This window comes from Seriola lalandi, unplaced genomic scaffold, assembly GCF_002814215.2.
Source record: "Seriola lalandi dorsalis isolate HSWRI2012SDOR001 ecotype SW California unplaced genomic scaffold, Sedor1 jcf7180002054354, whole genome shotgun sequence".
In the NCBI taxonomy this organism is placed as follows: Eukaryota; Metazoa; Chordata; class Actinopteri; order Carangiformes; family Carangidae; genus Seriola; species Seriola lalandi.
Window position 1 is genome coordinate 1 of NW_019524907.1, and position 21680 is coordinate 21680.

General features: G+C 37.3%; 1 protein-coding gene across 1 annotated transcript in view; it reads left to right on the top strand.

Annotated features, from left to right (window-relative positions):
- The first annotated feature begins 7323 nt into the window (after positions 1–7323).
- uts2r1 (urotensin 2 receptor 1) overlaps positions 7324–21680 on the top strand; it is a 32958-nt gene continuing 18601 nt past the window's right edge. The window contains exons 1-3 of the mRNA XM_023408121.2: positions 7324–7807; positions 8897–9612; positions 10802–11180. Coding sequence (XP_023263889.1) covers positions 8899–9612; positions 10802–11179 — 1092 coding nt within the window. The 5' untranslated portion in view covers positions 7324–7807; positions 8897–8898 and the 3' untranslated portion in view covers position 11180. The remainder of the gene's footprint in view (positions 7808–8896; positions 9613–10801; positions 11181–21680) is intronic.

Below are 21680 nucleotides of genomic sequence, written 5' to 3' on the forward strand. Positions count from 1 at the left end.
TTACTATACTATGACAATTTTATCACTTTTTATTCCTTACTATACTATGACATTTTTTTGCCTTACTATACTATGACGTTTTTATGCCTTACTATACTATGACGTTTTTATGACTTTACTATACTATCACGTTTTTAGGACTTTTTATGCCTTACTATACTATGACGTATATCTGACTCTTCATGCCTCACTATAATATGACATTTTTATGCCTAACTATACTATGAAATTTTCTTGACATTTTTTTTGCCTTACTATACTATGACATTTTTATCACTTTTTATGCCTTACTATACTATGACATTTTTATCACTTTTTATGCCTTACTATACTATGACAATTTTATCACTTTTTATGCCTTACTATGCTATGACGTTTTTTGCTTTACTATACTATGCCATTTTTATCACTTTTTATGCCTTACTATACTATGAAATTTTCTTGACATTTATTTTTGCCTTACTATACTATGACGTTTTTATGCCTTACTATACTATGACGTATATCTGACTCTTCATGCCTCACTATAATATGACATTTTTATGCCTAACTATACTATGACATTTTTATCACTTTTTATGCCTTACTATACTATGACATTTTTATCACTTTTTATGCCTTACTATACTATGACAATTTTATCACTTTTTATTCCTTACTATACGATGACATTTTTATGCCTTACAATGCTATGACGTTTTTTTGCTTTACTATACTATGCTATTTTTATCACTTTTTATGCCTTACTATATTATGAAATTTTCTTGACTTTTTATGCTTTACTATAATATGACGTTTTTATGACTTTTTTTGCCTTACTATACTATGACATTTTTATCACTTTTTATGCCTTTCTATACTATGAAATTTTTTTGACTTTTTATGCTTTACTATAATATCATGTTTTTATGACTTTTTATGCCTTACTTTAATATGAAATTTTTTTGCCTTACTATACTATGATGTTTTTCTGACTTTTTTTGCCTTACTATACTATGACATTTTTATCACTTTTTATGCCTTTCTATGCTATGACGTTTTTTGCTTTACTATACTATGCCATTTTTATCACTTTTTATGCCTTACTATACTATGAAATTTTCTTGATATTTATTTTTGCCTTACTATACTATGACGTTTTTATGCCTTACTATACTATGACGTATATCTGACTCTTCATGCCTCACTATAATATGACATTTTTATGCCTAACTATACTATGACATTTTTATCACTTTTTATGCCTTACTATACTATGACATTTTTATCACTTTTTATGCCTTACTATACTATGAAATTTTTATCACTTTTTATGCCTTATTATACTATGACAATTTTATCACTTTTTATTCCTCACTATACTATGACATTTTTATGCCTTACTATACTATGACGTTTTTATGACTTTACTATACTATCACGTTTTTAGGACTTTTTATGCCTTACTATACTATGACGTTTTTATGCCTTACTATGCTATGACGTTTTTTTGCTTTACTATACGGTGACATTTTTTCACTTTTTATGCCTTACTATACTATGACGTATATCTGACTCTTCATGCCTCACTATAATATTACATTTTTATGCCTAACTATACTATGACATTTTTATCACTTTTTATGCCTTACTATACTATGGCATTTTTATCACTTTTAATGACTTACTATACTATGATGTTTTCATGACTTTTTATGCTTTACTATAATATCACGTTTTTATGACTTCTTATGCCTTACAATGCTATGACGTTTTTTTGCTTTAGTATACTGTGCCATTTTTATCACGTTTTATGCCTTACTATGCTATGACGTTTTTTTGCTTTACTTTACTATGCCATTTTTATCACTTTTTATGCCTTACTGTACTATGAAATTTTCTTGACATTTTTTTTGCCTTACTATACTATGACATTTTTATGACTTTTTTATGCCTTACTATACTATGACATTTTTATCACTTTTTATGCCTTAATATACTATGACAATTTTATCACTTTTTATTCCTTACTATACTATGACATTTTTATGCCTTACAATGCTATGACGTTTTTTTGCTTTACTATACTATGACAATTTTATCACTTTTTATTCCTTACTATACTATGACATTTTTATGCCTTACTATACTATGACGTTTTTGTGCTTTACTGTATTATGACTTTTTTTTTTTCCTGTACTATACTATCACGTTTTTTCACAACTTTTTATGCCTTACTATAATATGACGTTTTTATGACTTTTTATGCCTTACTTTAATATGAAATTTTTATGACTTACTATGCTATGACGTTTTTTCGCTTTACTATACTGTGACATATTTTCACTTTTTATGCCTAACTATACTATGACGTTTTTATGACTTTTACGCCTTACTATACTATGACATTTTTATTCCTTACCATACTATGACATTTTTAATACTTTATATGCCTTACTATACTTTGACGTATTAATGCCTTACTATACTATGACATTTTTATGCCTGACTATACCATGACCTTTTAATCACTTTTTATGCCTTACTATACTATGACGTTTTTATGCCTTACTATACTATGACGTTTTTATGCTTTATCACACTATGACGTTTTTATGACTTTTTATGCTTTACTATACTGTTTTTTCATGACATTTCACGCCTTATTATAATATCACGTTTTTATGACTTTTTATGCCTTACTTTAATATGAAATTTTTATGTCTTACTATAATATGACTTTTTTATGACTTTTGACGCCTTACTATACTATGACGTTTTTATGACTTTACTATACTATCACGTTTTTAGGACTTTTTATGCCTTACTATATATGACGTTTTTATGCCTTACTATAATATGACTTTTTTATGACTTTTGACGCCTTACTATACTATGACATTTTAATGACTTACTATACTATGACGTTTTTCTGACTTACCATACTATGATGTTTTTATTTCTTATTATAAGCATGATGTTTTTATGACTTTTTATATCTTACTTTATTATGAAATTTGTATCACTTTTTATGCGTTACTATACTATGACATTTTTATCACTTTTTATGCCTTACTATACTATGAAATTTTCTTGACATATTTTTTTGCCTTACTATACTATGACGTTTTTCTGACTTTCTATGCTTTAGTATACTGTGACATTTTTATCACTTTTCATGCTTTACTATACTATGATGTTATTATGCCTTACTTTGCTATGATGTTTTTATGACTTTACTATACTATCACGTTTTTACGACTTTTTATGCCTCACTATACTATGACGTTTTTACGACTTTTAATGCCTCACTATACTACAACGTTTTTATGACTTTTTACGCCTTACCACATTATGACGTTTTAACGCCTTACTATACTATGACGTTTTTTTGAAACTTTTTGCCTTATTATACTATGATGTTTTCATGCCTCATTATACTATGACGTTTTTATGCCTTACTATACTATGACGTTTTTATGACTTACCATACTATGATGCTTTTATTTCTTAGCATAGCTTAGCATGATGATTTGCCTTACTATACTATGACGTTTTTCTGACTTTTTATTCTTTATTATACTGTGACATTTTTATCACTTTTCATGCCTTACTATACTATGACGTTTTTCTGACTTTTTACGCCTTACTATACTATGACGTTTTTACGCCTTACTTTGCTATGTTTTTTGCTTTACTATACTATCATTTTTTTTCATGACTTTTTATGCCTTACTATAATATGACTTTTTTTATGACATTTTAATGACTTACTATACTTTGACATTTTTCTGACTTTTTATTCCTAACTATACTATGACGTTTTTATGACTTTTTACGCCTTACTATACTATGACATTTTTCTGACTTTTTATTCCTAACTATACTATGACATTTTTATGACTTTTTATGCCTTACTATACTATTAAGTCTTTATGACTTTTTATGCCATAGCATAGTTTCATTTTTTGACTTATCAAGCCATAATATACTATGTTGTCTAACTGACTTTTTACGCCTTATTGTACTATGACTTTTTATGCCTCACAATACTATGTCGTTTTAATGACTTTGTATGCCTTAGTATACCATATCGTTAGTATGACTTTTTATCCCTTACTATACTATGACTTTTTATACCTTACTATGCGATGTAGTTTTTTGGACTTTTTACACCTTACTGTACTATGATATTTTCATGAATTTTTAAACCCTACTATACTATGTATACTATACTTATGTTTTTATGACTTTTTACGCCGTACTATATTATGACTTTTTATGCCTTACTACACTATATCATTTTCATGACTTTTTACTCCTTAATATCGACACCCTCTTAAAATAATGGCCTAAGTCATTTTTTCAGGTTTTTCAGGAAACACAAAAAACTCAACAAAAGAGTCACACTTTTGACATAGGCCATTATACAACCGGGGGTAGAATTGCATGTTCCCCTCAACTGAGGATTCAGGCGATTTTACCAGAGGTGGCCAGCATCATGAGGAGGTGATTTAGGCAAAAAAAACATTTTTGTCAAAACATGACTTAGGCCATTATTTTAGGAAGGTGACGATATAGAAGACTTAGAAAGAACAGGAGCTCAGGAGAAGACCACGCCCATCTGTACAGACCAACAGAGGGAGCACAGCAGAGAACATGGAAAACCAGAACCTAATCCTAACAGTTTAATGAATAGTACATGGGTACTGGTTGACAGTTTATCGGCTTGTTGAGTGGTTAAATGTGTTGACTGAAACAAAAAGAACCTCTATTGTTATAAATTACATTCTGAGCTGTGAGTTAAAAAAGGTTACAGTTGTATATACAGGAGGATTAAAGGCTTGTCTGTGTGTTTCTGTATGAACTCTATCTGCAGGAGGCCAACTCTGATTAGATACCTAATGACAGACAGAGTGGGGGATAAAGCTGCAGTCACACCAGGCTGAATTGAATATAATTGCAAGCTGCTCACTGGGAAAGACTGTTTTCGTTACCCTCCCACTGGTGATAACATCTGTTGTCATTTGTGAATCAGATTTTTCTCTGACTTGGGATCGGGTTTGATGTTGATTTTTTTTTTAAATGGTCTTCAAATAAAGCACCCAACTGATCCATCAGCATTTCAAGATGATAAAAACCAAAACCATCAGTTATTTTCACACCAGGGGAGGCAATCTCTATGTACAAAAACTGAGATTTATTTTCTGCAGGTTATGATGGTGGTTGATTCTGGACTAGCAACATTTGGCTCACAGCTTGGCTGTTACTTCAAATGGCAATATCAGCAACCAAATACAAGGAAGATTGAACTGACTATACTTCCAAGCTGCCGACTGGTATGCTCATGTTAGTCTCCCATGCTTTTTTTGATTGATTGATCCCCTGCCCAGTTTAACCAGCCAGGAGACAGTGAATAGAAGAAGCTGAAAGCAACACACACACACAGCAGCAAATCATATTGTTTTATTTTTATAAACATGCATTCTGCTTAAACTTGAAGCAAATTTTTACCATGTGTTATTTGCACAATTTTATTACACTGTGTTCCCCCTCAAATAACCAAGGCACTGACTGCATAGATGATAGCTGTAGCTAGCTGGCAACATACACACCAACCATGTGTTGTGCATTTGTGCCGTGTGACTGACAGCTTAAAAGCTAGTAGGTTCTTTCTGCTATTCTCCTCCAGACTACTCAGTTGAAATTGTGAAATGTGCCTTTAAGCTGTGTTGCCTAGATACAAGAGTCATCAGACCACGTTAGATGAGCTGCGCACCTTGATAGGAGTGGACGCCCATTGATCAGCTCCTATCTCTTTCTGCACCTCAGCTCAAGAGTAATGTTTAGGTTACATGTGGCCTCAGTAATGTTCATGTATGATCAGATAGAGCCGTCCAGCTGGGCCTCGTAAAGTTGAAGTGTAGGAAGTTTATAACGGCGAGTATTGTGGAAGTACCAGTGCTTGTGTGGACGTGAGTTTTCTGCCTTTATCTCCACACTTTAAATTGCTTCAACCAAGACACGTAAACCCAAACTATTACAATGGTAACACTAACAATGTCTTAATCATACAATTTCCAGAAGATGAACATCTGGTAAATCTGTTTATACTGCATGATGAACATTAATGCAGCTACAATTACATATATTTCGTCTTCAAAATGCCCAAGACTGGCTCCTCTGGATTACATCATTATGCCACATAACCACGTAAACACATAAACACAAATTACATGCATGTGTAATTTTACTGTGAATCTCTTGAGCGACCCTGGGTGTCTGCGTTATTGTTTCCAAAGGTCTCAGGTTTTGCCCATCCAGACGACAATCCAACCCTGGAGTTTTCTAACTAAAATGGAGCCAGCAGCGTTTCCAATAGTCTCCATTTTCAGTGCTAAAAAACGCCGGAGTAGTGTGGTGGACGGGAGGTGAAAATGTAGCAACAGAGATGAGATTTAAAATGAAAACATGGTAGTGTGGACGTAGCATCAGTAATGCCTTGAAGGAATTTCTTCAAATTCAAATTCAGTCAAAAGTCAAGGTCACATGAATTCATACACTAATTATGACACAGTTTAACTCAAATGTTTATAAGGATAAAATGAAGTGATGACATTTTATATCCAAAAGGTCAAAGGTCAACTTCACTGTGACATCATAATGTTCTGTAAAAACCCTTCTGGCCATTATTCAATGCTGTAATTCAGGAAGAAGAGACTGTGACTTTATTTATTAGCTGGTTGTTGAAGGAAAAAACCAGGAGGAAGTGATTCTAGTTTTTGATTTTAATATTTTTCAATGGAAATATGAGGAGCACAAGCAGAAAAGATCCTTTCCCATACAACTTTATTGATGCATTGTCCCTCGGTAGCCTGTATGTGCAGCGACACAAGGCCAAAGGCTTGTTTAGCTTGGATCAGCCCCCCCCCCCTGCAGCATATGATGTTTGATGACTGTACTTAGGATTGCTGCAGTTGTAGGTGACATTGACTGTGGTACTATCCATTTAAAATAATGGACACTGGAACACATGGGTCAGAGTTAGCTATGCGTGTTAGTGTCAGTGGGGTCGTTCTGTCAGTGTGTAATGTGTCTCAAGTCCCAGTGTTGCACATTTGTGGCACACGCCCTAGTTTGTGGCACACGCCCCCGTTGTAATGGAAATAGATGGCAAAAGGTTTGGAGAGAGAGAGAGAGAGAGAGAGAGAGAGAGAGAGAGAGAGCAGAGCACATTTCCTGCATACCTCTCTCTTACCCGTTCTCCCTGTGTTCTCCCTCCCACTTTGGGCTTCAGAGTGAGACTGCCTCACAAGCACTGTGCTCCTGTCTCTCTCTCTCTCCCCTCTCACTCTCTCTCCCCTCTCTACCTCTGCCAGTCTCTCTCTCTCTCTGTTACTCTCACTCAGTCAAAGGGGGGATTCTCCGTAACCAGCTGTAGCTTAATGTGTTCCTCTTCTCAACATGTTGTCATCATCATTTCATTGATCTTCTTTAAGGCTGTTAAAAGAGCACCTTCCTCTTGAATCTAGACACTTTGGAGAGGCTTATTTACTGTTGAGAGCCCACTCAACAATGGAGGGATTTCTGTTGTCGTGGATGACTCATTTAGGTTATTTTCCCTCTTCGACACTGCTGGATATAGATTTTTTTCCCTTTTGTTTCACGTGCATGTTTCACCTCTCAGATACTCTGTAGAATCTGTTGGGACTTTTATAGAGTGTGAAATATTTGCAGTAAGTGTGAGGTTTGGAGGAGCAAAGTGAGACAAAGCATGGCCGATGGAACAGCTGAGTGTTGAACCCTTCTGTCCAGGGAGGCACCCCAGGTAAGACTGTATACTGAATGTGTTTATTCTAATTCGCTTGCATGCCCAAGCAGATTTGTAATTGTCCGTAAAGATATATTTCCATGTATTGACTAAAGGCTGTCGTGTTTATCAGAGCATTGCAGCCAGGTCTATTAGTGGAGGCTGAAATATAGACTTCATCTCTGCCCCTGGTGTTTTGGGAACAGCTTAAGGAAGAATACTTTCTCAGTGATTTCTGTCTGAGGCTTGACAGCTTGGTATTAATTTGACTAAAAATGTTCTCTGTGTTCCTTCAACAGTCAACTCTGATACAGTTAGCTCTTTTTTTAACAACTTGCATCATTTTGCCTGTGAACTCTGAGAAAATGAAGATAACTCAATAATTATAACTCTTATTTCCATCAGAAATTCTTTCACTGTTAAGATTTCCTAATTTTTACCAGTATTAAGTAAATACATTGAACCAAAATGCAACCTTCAGAATACTTTCTTCTTCTGTATTTTGCTGTTATTTTGTTTTATAAATGCTTTGGAAACGTATCTTTGAATCAGGCTGTGGCTGACTGTTCATGTTCAGTCCAAACCGATATGTCAAAAGCCATTTGACAAGCTTAGGTCAGACAAAGACACTGTTCCTAAACATCTTATTTCATTAGCAGTTTGGTAAAACTTGCGTAGCCTGACAAGAACACACTGTTCTTCATGGTATTTTACTCTACATAAAACATTTGATTGAATTGGCATGAGCCAGGAAATATCAGAGCTGCCTTCTAAGGCATGAGTAAACTGAGGCATTTCATATTCCTCAATTTTAGTGAGCGAGTTGGTAGTTCTCCACTCCTGGAAACATGCAAAGGTACTTCAACTGAAAGATGGCAGATGTTGTACTAGTAGAGTTCTTTCATAGAGGCTTCTCTAACAAATGGAGATTATAAATGAAATTAAACAAGCTAGTACACAGTAGCTTTGATTATAATATCTCACATTTTTTGTAAGAAAATAATAGTTCAAAGACCATTCCAAGTTAGATGACGAACGGATTAACAATTGTCATTTTTCTGTGAAGTTGCCACCCTCACCCTTTCCTTTCTGTTCTCATCCATCTAGAAATGACCACAGTGTCCATGGAGCCTATAGGAGTCCTTGTGGAGAAGGGTGCCAATGCCACTGACCCCCCTCTAAACTCCCATGAGGATGCAGCTGCCACCTTTACCATCAGCACCATCCTCTCCATCATGTGCCTGATTGGAGTCTCGGGAAACATTTACACCTTGGTGGTCATGTGCCATTCCATGAGGACTGTAGCTTCCATGTATATCTACATCATAAACCTAGCTTTGGCAGATCTACTGTATCTTCTCACGATCCCCTTCGTGGTCTGCACACACTTCTTGAAAGGATGGTATTTTGGCAACACAGGGTGTCGGATTCTTATTAGCATGGACTTCCTGACCATGCATGCCAGCATCTTCACGCTGACCATTATGAGCACTGAGCGCTACTTTGCAGTGCTCAAGCCACTCGAAACAGTCAAACGGTCTAAAAGTTACCGGAAGGCCATCGCTCTGCTGGCCTGGGCAGCTTCTCTCATCCTGGCCCTACCAATGATTGTGAGCATTCAGCTAATGACAGTGGGCAACAAAGCCATGTGTCAGCCCACCTTGTCCCCACTCTCTTACAAGATTTACATCTCTGTCCTGTTTTGCACTAGCATTGTCGCTCCAGGACTCATCATTGGCTATCTCTACACCCAGCTTGCACGGACTTATTGGGTTTCACAGACAGAGACTTTCAAACAGACCAGGAAACTTCCCAATCAAAAGGTAAGTGCATCACAAGACAGTGTATTTTATGAGAGTCATTAAGTTTTCCCTGCTCATTTCAAAGATTTTAAAACCTCTACTGTAAAAATAAAACTGTTTTCTGATGTGGCACCTCTATGGTTCGGATTTAGTTTAAGCACAGAAACAACTTCATCAGGATTAGAGAAAGAGTACAATTTGGGTACTGGGGAAATAATCATGGTCATGGTTAAAAAAAATCTTGAGGTGGGAAATTCTGAGTGGTCTACTGTATAAAAGTTTAAACTTTTGTTGGCCCATGCCACAACCGCAGTCTCTTCCATCTGACTTTAGAACTTCTGACATGTCTGCTAGAGGGAGGTCTGGGGCTCTGTCATTGGCTCTCATACTAGACATTGTCCTTCACGTCTTACCCAGTCTGCAACTGAATATCCATCAGGCTGAACCTGGCATATAGGCTGGGAGTTTGAGATGGCTCTGATGTATAAACCAAGGCTGGTTATTCAGTTGTTATTCAGTTGTTATCATGGATAATGTACTAACTCCTGAGGGGGGGGGGGGGGGGCGGGGGGCTCCTCCGTCCCGTAGCTGTGACATTGTTTCTCACACCTATTGCATGCACATGTTTGAGTGTAAGTTCGCCAACAACACCATCATCATGGCTGAGAAACAGTTGCTATTTAAGTGTATGAGCGGTGGAGCATCACTTTGGCTCTCTGCTGAAAGGGTTCCATTATCAGTCCTCTCCCTGCTGCTTTAGGTTTTCTATTTTCCATTCCTCTCTTGCTCTCTCCTCATGCAATTTGCTTCATAGCAGGGTTTAAGACGGGTCCACTTTGTCTTATCAGAGTGATTAACAATGTTCCCAACATTATCCCGCAGTTGCATTACTTGCTCTTCATAGGGATTACTTGAACTTTCGAGCAAAACAGAATGTAGACTGTCCAACTTTGTGTTTTGCTGCTACTATTTCTCAGTATACCCGACCACATTTATAAGTCGATATGACCTGATGCTATCACAACCACTGCAGGTAACAGATTAAAAACAGTGTCAAAATTACATATGTTGTTAACTAGCTCACAACTAGCTTAACTAGTTTACTGTGTGTTGCAGGAGTACATAGCTTTACTCTTTATGTCATATTGTAAAACTGGTCTAAAGGAAATCTGTGTTTTATGGTTCCTCTCTTTGGTCTTATGTCCCAAAGGTGCTCTACCTGATCTTCACCATTGTGCTCCTCTTCTGGGCATGTTTCTTGCCATTCTGGATCTGGCAGCTGCTGGGTCAGTTCCACCCTTCACTGTCCCTCTCCACCAAAGCTAAGCGCATCATCAACTACCTGACCACATGTCTGACCTACTCCAACAGCTGTATCAACCCTTTCCTCTACACATTGCTCACCAAAAACTACAAGGAGTACATGAGGAAGCACAAGCGCTCCTGGACAGCTGGCAGCTACTTCAGTAGAAGGAGTCGTTTTCAGCACTCACCTCGCAGGTCACCATCGTCCAGCAGTCAGCAGTGTACTGAGAGCTTCATGCTCACACACACAGCCTCCCTGCGGGCTCATAACAGCAGTCTGTGAGGTAGGAGCAGCTTTCTTTCACTAACATTTGTGATTTTGTTGCTGATGAGAAAACTATGACAACCTCTGAAGTACACTCGAAGACTGTCCCGAAACAAAACCTAGCACTGCACTGTGTTCCAGCTGTTTTTTTTCCATCTTCTACCACCAATTATGCACCAGTAGCCTGGGAGCCAGGGATGCTTTAGACTTGGCAGCTGTGTTGGAGTTTTCTATCAGAGCAAAGCTTGGTTGTGATCGGCTATGTCATTACAGATGGCATTGATTTCTGGCCCTCTGAAAACATGTCTGTTTAGGATTCCTACTTCCTGGTATGCAGTGTAAATACACCCATATGGGAACTCTGCCTCTTAATATTTATGTAAGGAACTGGGTGGCAAGAATAAATATTTGTTTGCATGGGAAATCCAGAACTTTTTTTTATACCACTGAGTTTCAGAGAACTATCTACTTTTCAAAAGAAACAACACATGAATAAATCAAAGTCTATATGATTGGCTCATATATAATATATGAGCCAATCATACAGTTCCACCAATTTGTGCATAGAAAAGAAAAACTCTATGTATTCATTAAGTTAATTAGTCTGAAAAATGGTTTCATGCTGGCTGTATATTGCTACCTGGCACTATACTGCTGTGATGACCATATATTGCATTGTGTAATCTAATCCAAGTCCAGAGGGTTAGTCCACTAGCTTCTTCTTTGAAGACTAGTCAGTAGAACAGTAGGTAGACCTGAGGGCTGTACAGCTGTAGCTCATTACCATTAATTAAGTGGCAAAACACCAAAAACAGAATCTTGGCAGTTGTCTGATGGTTTTCTTGAAAAATAAAAACCACTCTGTATATTTTAATGTTCAAGAGACTGTTTTCCTTTTTTAGTTTTGTTCATAAGAAACCAACAATATAGCAGATTGAGGGAATCACCTCCTCTCAATTAAAGAGACGAAGCTACCATGTGCCTTGATACTTGTGGCAACTGAGTTTTTGAAACTGACCAGTTACACTTTTAAGTGCATCATAGCATAATTTTAAGCTTGTCACAATAAAAGCTTTGTACTTTTGAGTTTCAGGGTGATGAAGCTCTCTGTCCTTAGTTCTTCTTAATGTTACACATATAAAACAGACGGTTGAGGTTGAGGGTTAAGCGCTGGGCGAGGGGCGAAGGGTGGGGTTGTGTTACAGGAAACGTGCACACACACACACTAACATAGTTATATAAATGTCATGCCATGAAAAAAAGCTGAGATGCAACACACGATTTTTTTGTTGCTCTCCTGATGATAACAGCTGAGAAATTAATAACTACATAAATACTATATGAATGTGGTTCCAGACTGACACAGCAGGATATTATAACTGAGTGTTTACCTTTTTCCACATGCGCTCTCCAATGAAACCAGACTATTTTCTGTACAATAACATCACTTTTCATTTCAGTTCATCCCACTAGAGAGTACAAAGTAAGGAAAAATTCAATATTTACAATCCCGTTCATAACTTCACACTCAGCTAATGTATTGCTAATACTTTACCTTTGATTGCTTGGAGGTGTGTGCACACTGCCTGCAGAGACAGAAACAGTGAGTCATATATTACCACTCTCTGCCTTGGAATACAATGTGCTGAGTGACACCGGCCATAATTCACAAGGGCAGAGAATATGGAGACACACACACATACACAGTCCCCAATACACTCAGTCCAATACTGTGTGTGTGCTTTAATGACAACCTGTAATTTAAAGTGTTGGACAGTGATTCATTATGTTGGACTTTAAAAAGAACAAACATCAGAGCAGCTCTTTAAACCTGTGGTTTCCAAAACTGGGCCTTCAACAAAAACAGTAACAGTAATAAACAGAACAACACTGTTATCCCCTGTGTTGCTGGAGTATCTGAAAAACTTAGGAGGCTCTTTAACAAACACAGAATCCCTGTGCACTTCAAGCCCAGTAATTGTCTGAGACAGAAGCTGGTCCACACTAAGGACCAAACACCCAGGAATAACCAGCGCAGTGTAGTCAGGGACACACAGACCTGAACACTGGGAAAACAAAACAACCACTTCACAAGTGCAGAGTCAAGTCCTGAGGTCAGGACTCAGCAGTCCACCTAAAGGTCAAGGGACTCTCACCTGAGGAGATTTTAGTCGCTGAAGACCGATGGTTTGGAAAAAGGAGTAAAAGAAGACATCTACATCATCATCATCACACGTAGACCACCTCCAAACAGAGGAGGTGGTCTACAACACCACTTATCAGCCACTTACAATGCAGTCCTGAGATCCCTCCCCAGGCAGCTTGACACTCATTCAGACCATGACTCATGACTCCCTCACTACTCATACAGGGGTGGACAGTAACAAAGTACATTTACTTGAGAACTATACTTTTGTACATACATTTTTGGAGTATCTGTATGTTACTTGAGTTTTCTTTATTTTGTAAACTTCTTACTTCTACTCCACAACACTTAAAAGACAAATATTGGACTTTTGACTCCACTACATTGCTATGAAGAACTCTTACTTTGAAGAAGAGCTTTTAGTCAGTGAATTTATTTTACATTTTTTTGGAAAATGTGATAGACCATACACTGTGTTCATCACAGAAGAAAAAAGCCACAGCCAACTCATATACACTCATCATGTCTTTTAGATAAAAATGAGGCAGAAGATTAAAAATTTTCCTGCTCAAAGCTTGCTCTTCTACAGCTCAGAGGAGACAAAACAGTGATTCTCATTTGAGTCTCACTTTAGTTTCTATTTTGTCTGATTCTCCAAAACTTCCCTAGGAGAAATAGGTGAGGCACAACAACTTGACACTTACCCTGCTAAAATAGATAGTGTTTTTAATGGCTTCTTTTATTCTCCTTTGTAAATATATGTGATGGGAAAGTGGTCTCAGACTTTTGGACACCACTGTATATAAACTAATATTTTGTCCACCCCATGAATTTGATTTGACATTATATTAGGAACACTTTGACCATTAAAATAAACCAACACTTTTCAAACAGATTCAGTAAATACCAAACATTATAATCCTCATTAAGGAGGGTGCATTGCAGGCCTGTTCCTGTTGCATTAGTTTTATCAAGGTGCCCCATATGAATTAAAAATAATAATAATCAAGGACACTTAAAAATCAAGCTAAAACAAATCAGCCCTTTATTAAATGTTAACCCAATATAAAGCAATGCTTCATAAACTACATTCATTTTGAACAGAATGGCAATGGGATCATAAACCTGACAATAATTGTGACATTGGTGATCTCTTCAGAAATAAGTGACATGTGATTCATGTGATGACCTTAGTTTTCTCAACTGATGTCCATCCATCCACTGTACCACAGCACATGTTGTAAGCTGCAAGAATAAAAGAAAGCACAAATTACAAATGAATTCTTACATACAACAGCGTTGTGCCCAATGGAAACTATTTACTACATTTTTACCAGGGAAACAGTCAATGTCCAGTCTTTACACTGTGCTTCTATCTTGGTGTTGTAGAGGTTTTAACAGCTTAAATTAAAGAGTTAGGGTTTTTAAGACCATTTTAAGGTCATCATGATAATGTGATGTAATTTAAGAACATATTTAAAACAAAAGAAAAGAAAAAAAGAACTGTGCACTAAAATAATTCAGTTACCATCTTTGTCATCTCTGGGTGAGCCAGGGTCTGGTTCTTGTTTGATGGGTTGCACACTCTGAGCATGCCTGTTTTATAATTTCCTGCTGGCTACTCCATTTTGTAAAATTACATAAAAGTAGAAGTTTTTTTTTTATTTTATTTTTAAAAAAAATTGTTCTAAGGTCTAAATTGCTCACTACAACGAAACAGCTATTATGGGGTCTAAGATGAGTATACATGACTACAATTAGGCTCATTGGATCCACAGGAGTCTCAGCTTTCCAGTCATACCCACTTTATGTAACTCCAGGACTGTGTAAGGTCACAGTATACAGAAATAATCTAATATACCATTATAGGAGATGTCAAAGGACCTACTTCAAAATAGCTATGCCATGTTTTCCATCTCCAAAATTTTGCCTAACTTTGGAACATTATGTAACCAACATGCCAAAAATATAGCATGGCAGGCTTTGTACAAATGGATTCCTTAGATCGTCTTGTTTCATATGATAACAATAATTTCATTCTAGCTAGATGATTGACAGAATTTTGGCAGAGATCGCAGGCGTCCTCACAGGATTTATGAAGTCAACCTCTTAAAACCCATGGGAAAGCTGACACACTGTCTTTCAGAAGGTGCAGCTGTCTCAGCCTTTAAGCTACAGCTCTAACATAAGGTGATTCTCCCCTGATTAGACCTTGCTGCACTAACAGTTAACTACTGTTAGCTCACAGCCACATGTGGTCCGAGCTTGAGGCTTGCTAACATCACTGTTTTTGACATATATACAGACCATATTTAACAAAAAAGTATCAGAACCAACATAAATATTTCTCTTCTGAGTGTTACAGTATTTTACCGGATGTAGCTTACCTTCTTTAACGAGCTCCCGTGGCGCTTCACTCCTTCTTTCCTGCATTCCTCCTGCCTGCTGCGGCGCTCCCTGTTCTTCTTACCTCAAGTTCGCATGTTGCACTCTTCAGAAAACTGTCAGAAAACAAATCAACAATAATCACGAGAGTGAAGTTTTCTCAGTGAACGTTTATTCCGAACAATAACAGGAACTACCGCAGCAGGTTTCGCCTAGGTAACGTGGGCGGAGACAAAAACAATCGATCGCCGACTAGCAGATGAAGACCACTTTGTAGATCATTGATAAAACTGTTGTGGCTTAATTTTTTTTATCAATAACAATGAAATAATGGAATTAATTAAATACAAATTAAATAGCATTTTAGCATTTTAACAGTTTTAAGAGAACATGAGCTCTTACTGTCATTAAATCATTTTTAAACACAGCTTGAGTTGATTCTCATGACCATACACATCTTTTTAAATTTATCAGAGAATTTTAAATCTTACAAAAATGAATTGTGTGGATAATAACATTTCAAAAAGATATCAGACATACAGTTGATGTGTAGTATACACATACACATACACCTTAGCCAAATACATTTAAACCCAGTTTTGCACAATTCCTGGTAGAACTGAAGAAGCTTTTAAAGGGTTAGAGGTGAGACATCTTCAAGAACCTGAAGTCCAGTTACTTTCATGCAGAGAAAAGTACACGTACAGTAATGTTACATAATTACTTTTTAATGGAATATATTTGTTAGGTAAATGATTACATTTTAAATGTATTTTTATAAATGACATTGATCTCATATAAACCAAATATGACTGCAGACACACACACACACGCACGCACGCACGCACGCACGCACGCACACACACACACACACACACACACACACACACACACAGAGGCCATGTTATTTACAGCTCAGGCACTAGTCTGAAGGTTGTCAGCCTAATCACAGTCTGACCTAATGAGCTTTGATTTAAACCAACCAGGAAACAGCAAACTGCTGTTTTAATTTACCAACAAGCTTTTAATTATAATGACATAGAAACACTTTGTGCCTGTGATTTTACAGCTATCACAGACTTGGCAGTGCCCCAGCTGGAAATCCTCTCATTTACTTTTATAGCGAGAGACATCAGAGGAAAAACAATGGAGCAATAATATCACACAGAGAGTGGATTCATTTGATATGGCCCTGCTGTGGAATTACAGCCACTGAGGTTAAATCACCTGGTAAACAGCAGGACAGATTACACTGGATTATTTGCTCTTTGTCTGCAAGGAAAAAACATGTATTATCTCTGTGTTAGATAAATATTTAGTTACCTAATAAAAATATACAAATCCAGCCAAAATCTTCTCTATTACACACTGACATTTTATGCATCATTGGATAGCCACAGCTTCCCCTCCCTTTTTCATAGGCTGCTTGGCTCTGTTCACTTTTGGTGACTGGAAACTGGTGCATGCAGAGGTTGGCTCACTCACAGCTATTAAAAAGTAAATGGGTCATGAAAATGGAATCATATTTTATTTTCAGTCTCCTCATTTAAAATGACTTACGCGTTGAGTTCTTTTAATTGGTTTAGACTTTCAAAGGTGGATTTTTGTAAAGAGCCCCTTGAGAATGCACGAGCACTAACTAATATGGTGGTGTGCTGCATTGTACAGTGACCAATAAGTGTTTCCTCAATAAAGAGCTGCAGGCTGCACTCCTGAGTCTTCAGGGTGACCACTGCCTGGCAGCATATGTGGCTAATGCATGCTGATAGCATCGCATGTTTACTGAACAACATGCCAGACAAGGAAGCAGCCAGCGGATGCAGGAAATGGTAGGAACAAGACATTTTAGCAGTTACAGTGGAAAACACGTAATGCATAGCCTGGTTTTATAAGGCTGTGGTTTAATATTCATTGCAGCAGCAAGGGCACGTGGAATATCTCCTTCATAGAGATTAATTATTCCATACTTATAAAGGATGAATATTCCCCACATACCCTGAAATGTGCTGTTAAAGAGATTGACAAGGATAAGAGGGGATGAAGGCACTGAATCATACGCTTTTGTATTTCTTGTTACAGTAATCTACATAAAAATGAGCTCATAAGAACTGTGTCTGGATAAAAAGAAAAAACACCCTAGCTTTGGTTCTTATGGTAACACACAGAGATCTATAACACTTATATATATGGTCATGAATAACCCTACTTTATGTAGCATGTTCTGAAAACACAGTCGTATATCTTGGGTTTTCTTTGTAGTAGTGGCATGTTTAAATGCTTTCCCCTTTCCTCCCAGATAAGGAGAGGAAATTAGTCAGCAGAGGAAGTGGAAATTTTAATAAAAGAAAAGCAGGTTTTTTCTGGCTCAAAATGAGGCGGAGGTGGGGCCGTCCTGGCCGTGTGCACACAAGCGCATAAGCAAATACTTTTTACGACCTAACCCTACAACATATTGTAGGAGTTACTATAACAATTTAGGAGATGTCACCTTATGCATTTTGCATCTATCCGCCTAAGCCTAATGTCATGACATTTTAAAAACTAAATGAAGTGAATTGAAACAAATATTCAACAGAACAATGAAGAATTAATCTTCTTTTTCAGCCCTACAACAAACCTATGCTGCCTTTGTGTCATATTTACAAATTCAATGTTTGTGTCTCTTTTTTAATTCTGAACCAGATTAATATTTTTCCAGTGGATTTTTGAATGTATGAGAAAATGTTTTTTGTTTAAGTCAGCAAGGCCACTGGGACGGTTATCTATTATTTATTTATTTAGTCTCATAAAAAAAAGTCCACTTTTAAAGTAAAAGAACCATAGAAATACTTAACCTTAAGGACATACACAAAAGATTTGTAGTTCCTGTTGTCCAATTCTAAGATCTTTGTTCAACATAAATATCTGTTTTTTTATATATATCTACAGATTTTTGTGATGATTAGATACATTCATTGATTTATGGACCTGAACTTCATTTGCTGGAAAAACTGAAATTTATTGCAGTGAAAGAAAATTCTGACGTACAATAATGAGAAAGGCTGAAAAGCTGAACACACACACACACACAAACACACACACACACACACACACACACACACACACAAACACACACACACACACACACACACACACACATTAAGAGTTAAGAGTTAATCAGTCTAATTAGCCAATCAGAATTCAATCAGCTTTGCCCATTTCTGCCCAGAAACTGCTGAGTCACTAGTAACTGCTGACACACTGGTTGCTATGGTGACTGGGGGCCCCCCAAGAAGAGGGGGGTAAATACACACAAAATCCCTAATGGATCCCTGAACAGACAATAGCTTTTAATCTGAAACTTTTAATCAAAAACCTCCATCTGGAGAAGAACAAATCCTACTGAAGAAACTTCTTCAGCGTGACAATCCCAGTGCTTCAGTAAAGACAATGACTGATTATATGAACCTAGTGTTTATGGTTGAGGATCTATCACTGTTTACAAAATCCCATCATCTGTGTTTTTGACAGGAACTTCAGAGCTTGGGTTTAGCATGGTCGTCAGAGGGAATGTGTTTGGGCTGCACTCTCTGCTCTCAGAGGACATCTCTTTAAACAGTGAGGATAATGACACAATGAGAGCAACACTTGGTGTGAGAGCAGAATTTTCTCTAAGTTTTTATAGTTTTTTATGTAGAAATTGTCCATGAAAGTTGGATGCTTAACAGGATAAATTCAGATGGTGAACATGGTAAAGATTATACCTGATAAACATAAGCATGGACAGTAAGCATTGTCATTTGAGCATGTTAGCTTGCTAATGTTAGCCTTTAGCTGAAAGCAACACTGTGCCTAAGTGTAGCCTCACAGACCAGCTATAGTGGTTGGCAAACCATGGCAATCTTGTTGAAATCATAATATGGTCTAATGCCAAAGTGAAAAAAGCATCAAAGTGTATAAGCTGGGTTGTTGGCACAAATTATCTGGGCTATCAAACCACACGACTAACTGTGTCTATACAAGCAGCTATGAACAAGTCCATGAAGATTAAATGAAGGAAGACTTGAGTGCTATTAGACTTATGAAATAATCATTCCCTGACAGACTGGACAGGCTCCGTCTTTAATTATAATTGCTTTAATCCTATGTCTAGAGCTGCATACATCAGCACTGCTTTAAAGCCATCCTCATCCGTCACAGGCTGCGTCTGAGCATGTTATAGAAATACTGATAGACAACTCATTAACTTGGTTATCATCTTATTGCCTTTTCCACATTGAGCTTCCAACCCAGCTGAATGAGGAAGCGGTTGGACTGAGGGTTAAGTGGAGGTCACCTCTATAAAGGTCAGAAACTCTTTTCTTTCATTCATGACGGTAAAAGGATTATTGATCCCTTGGCTCTATATCTCGGAGCTGATTACATTGACTTGGCTCATTTTGGGAATTGGAAACAGGAATTGCTATTCTACTCTCATCATGGGTGATAGGGAGCTCTCCCTGTAAGAGCTATAGGCTGCATTGTCTGGGAAAGTCCCATCAGTGATCAATAAGCACCTTAACTTACCCTGCTGAGAGACTGGGATTGATCCAGTGCCACCTTATCTTTGCTCAGTTCATGTTGATTTTCCAAACCTCATTCATAAAGGTCTGATGAAACACAGGCTCCTCTGATGATTTGATAAATGTATTACATATACTTTCTTCAAATTCACATACATTTTTGCACTTTTTTTTCTTTCCCAGTCTGACGTCAGACACTGACGTGGATTAGGAAATAATTACAGTTTGTGCAGAGCAGAGGTGAGAGTGAGTCACACATCCCAAGTCTGAAGTTTTAACGTTCAAGTCTCAAGCCATTAACAAGTGACTGTGGTGAGATTCAAGCAAGTTAATTCAAGTCACAAGTCAGTCTGATGAGTTACCCCAGTTTCCACATTTAAATTGTAACATTGTAACATTTTAATCATTATATGTCTCTGTGTGGTTTATTGTGTGTCTTTGTGGTCCTTTGATTGACTTTCCAATAAGAAATGTTAAGAGTGACTTTATATATAAACTCTTGTACACGGACTCCAGGCCTGTGCCCAGTATTCCTGTTCAGTTATACTTACAAGGCAACAACCTGTCACCTTCTGACACCGGCCAAGGGTGGCCAATCAGATTCCAGAGACAGATGGCTACTGCTTGGCCCAAAGAGCAGTCGTCCACTTTGCCCAGTCATTAATTAGATAACATGAGAGCCAGATAGATAGATAGATAGATAGATAGATAGATAGATAGATAGATAGATAGAAAGATATTAAGTACTTCAGGAGGTTGTTACCAGCAATTTCTTTGAGGCAATATGAAGAAAAACAGAGATAAGGCTGAGGAATAAGTGGATGATAGTATGGTAGACACTTGAACAGAAAGATGAGGGGCAGGTGGGCTATTTTTCTGATTTGTTCTGCTGCTCTTGTATCATGACAAAGACTGAAGCAAAGGGAATGGAGGAGGTAAAAATAGATTCAGTGAGAAGAAAATAGATGGAACACTTCTGTCACTGAAGAACATGTTAGAGTGATGAACCTAAGGACAATGTGTGTATGTGTGTGTGTGCGCGCGCGTGTGTGTGTGTGTGTGTGTTTTGAATGATGTGACTGACCCAGGACAGCTGTGTGTGGTTATGGTCCTCAAGTCCTCGGTTGCACACATGCTTGTAAATACTTATCCTCTGACCCTGGAAAAAGTGTCTGGCATCTGCACACAATTTGGCAACTGGACTAAAGGGCATTAAAACACTTACACAAGCAGCACCAACACATTAAAAATCAGCCCCATGCTCACTCCTTTTAATCCACGCCTTCTGTACTCAACACCTCTGAACCCTGCAGCTTCTGTTGTCGTCTTCTTCTCCCGCTGTTTCCATTTTCAACCCTGTCCTCCTTTAATAAACTGACATGTTTGTGTTTTCCACAGAAAAGGATGATAAAGCTCAGTGGAAATTGTTATAGGATGTTGCAATGCA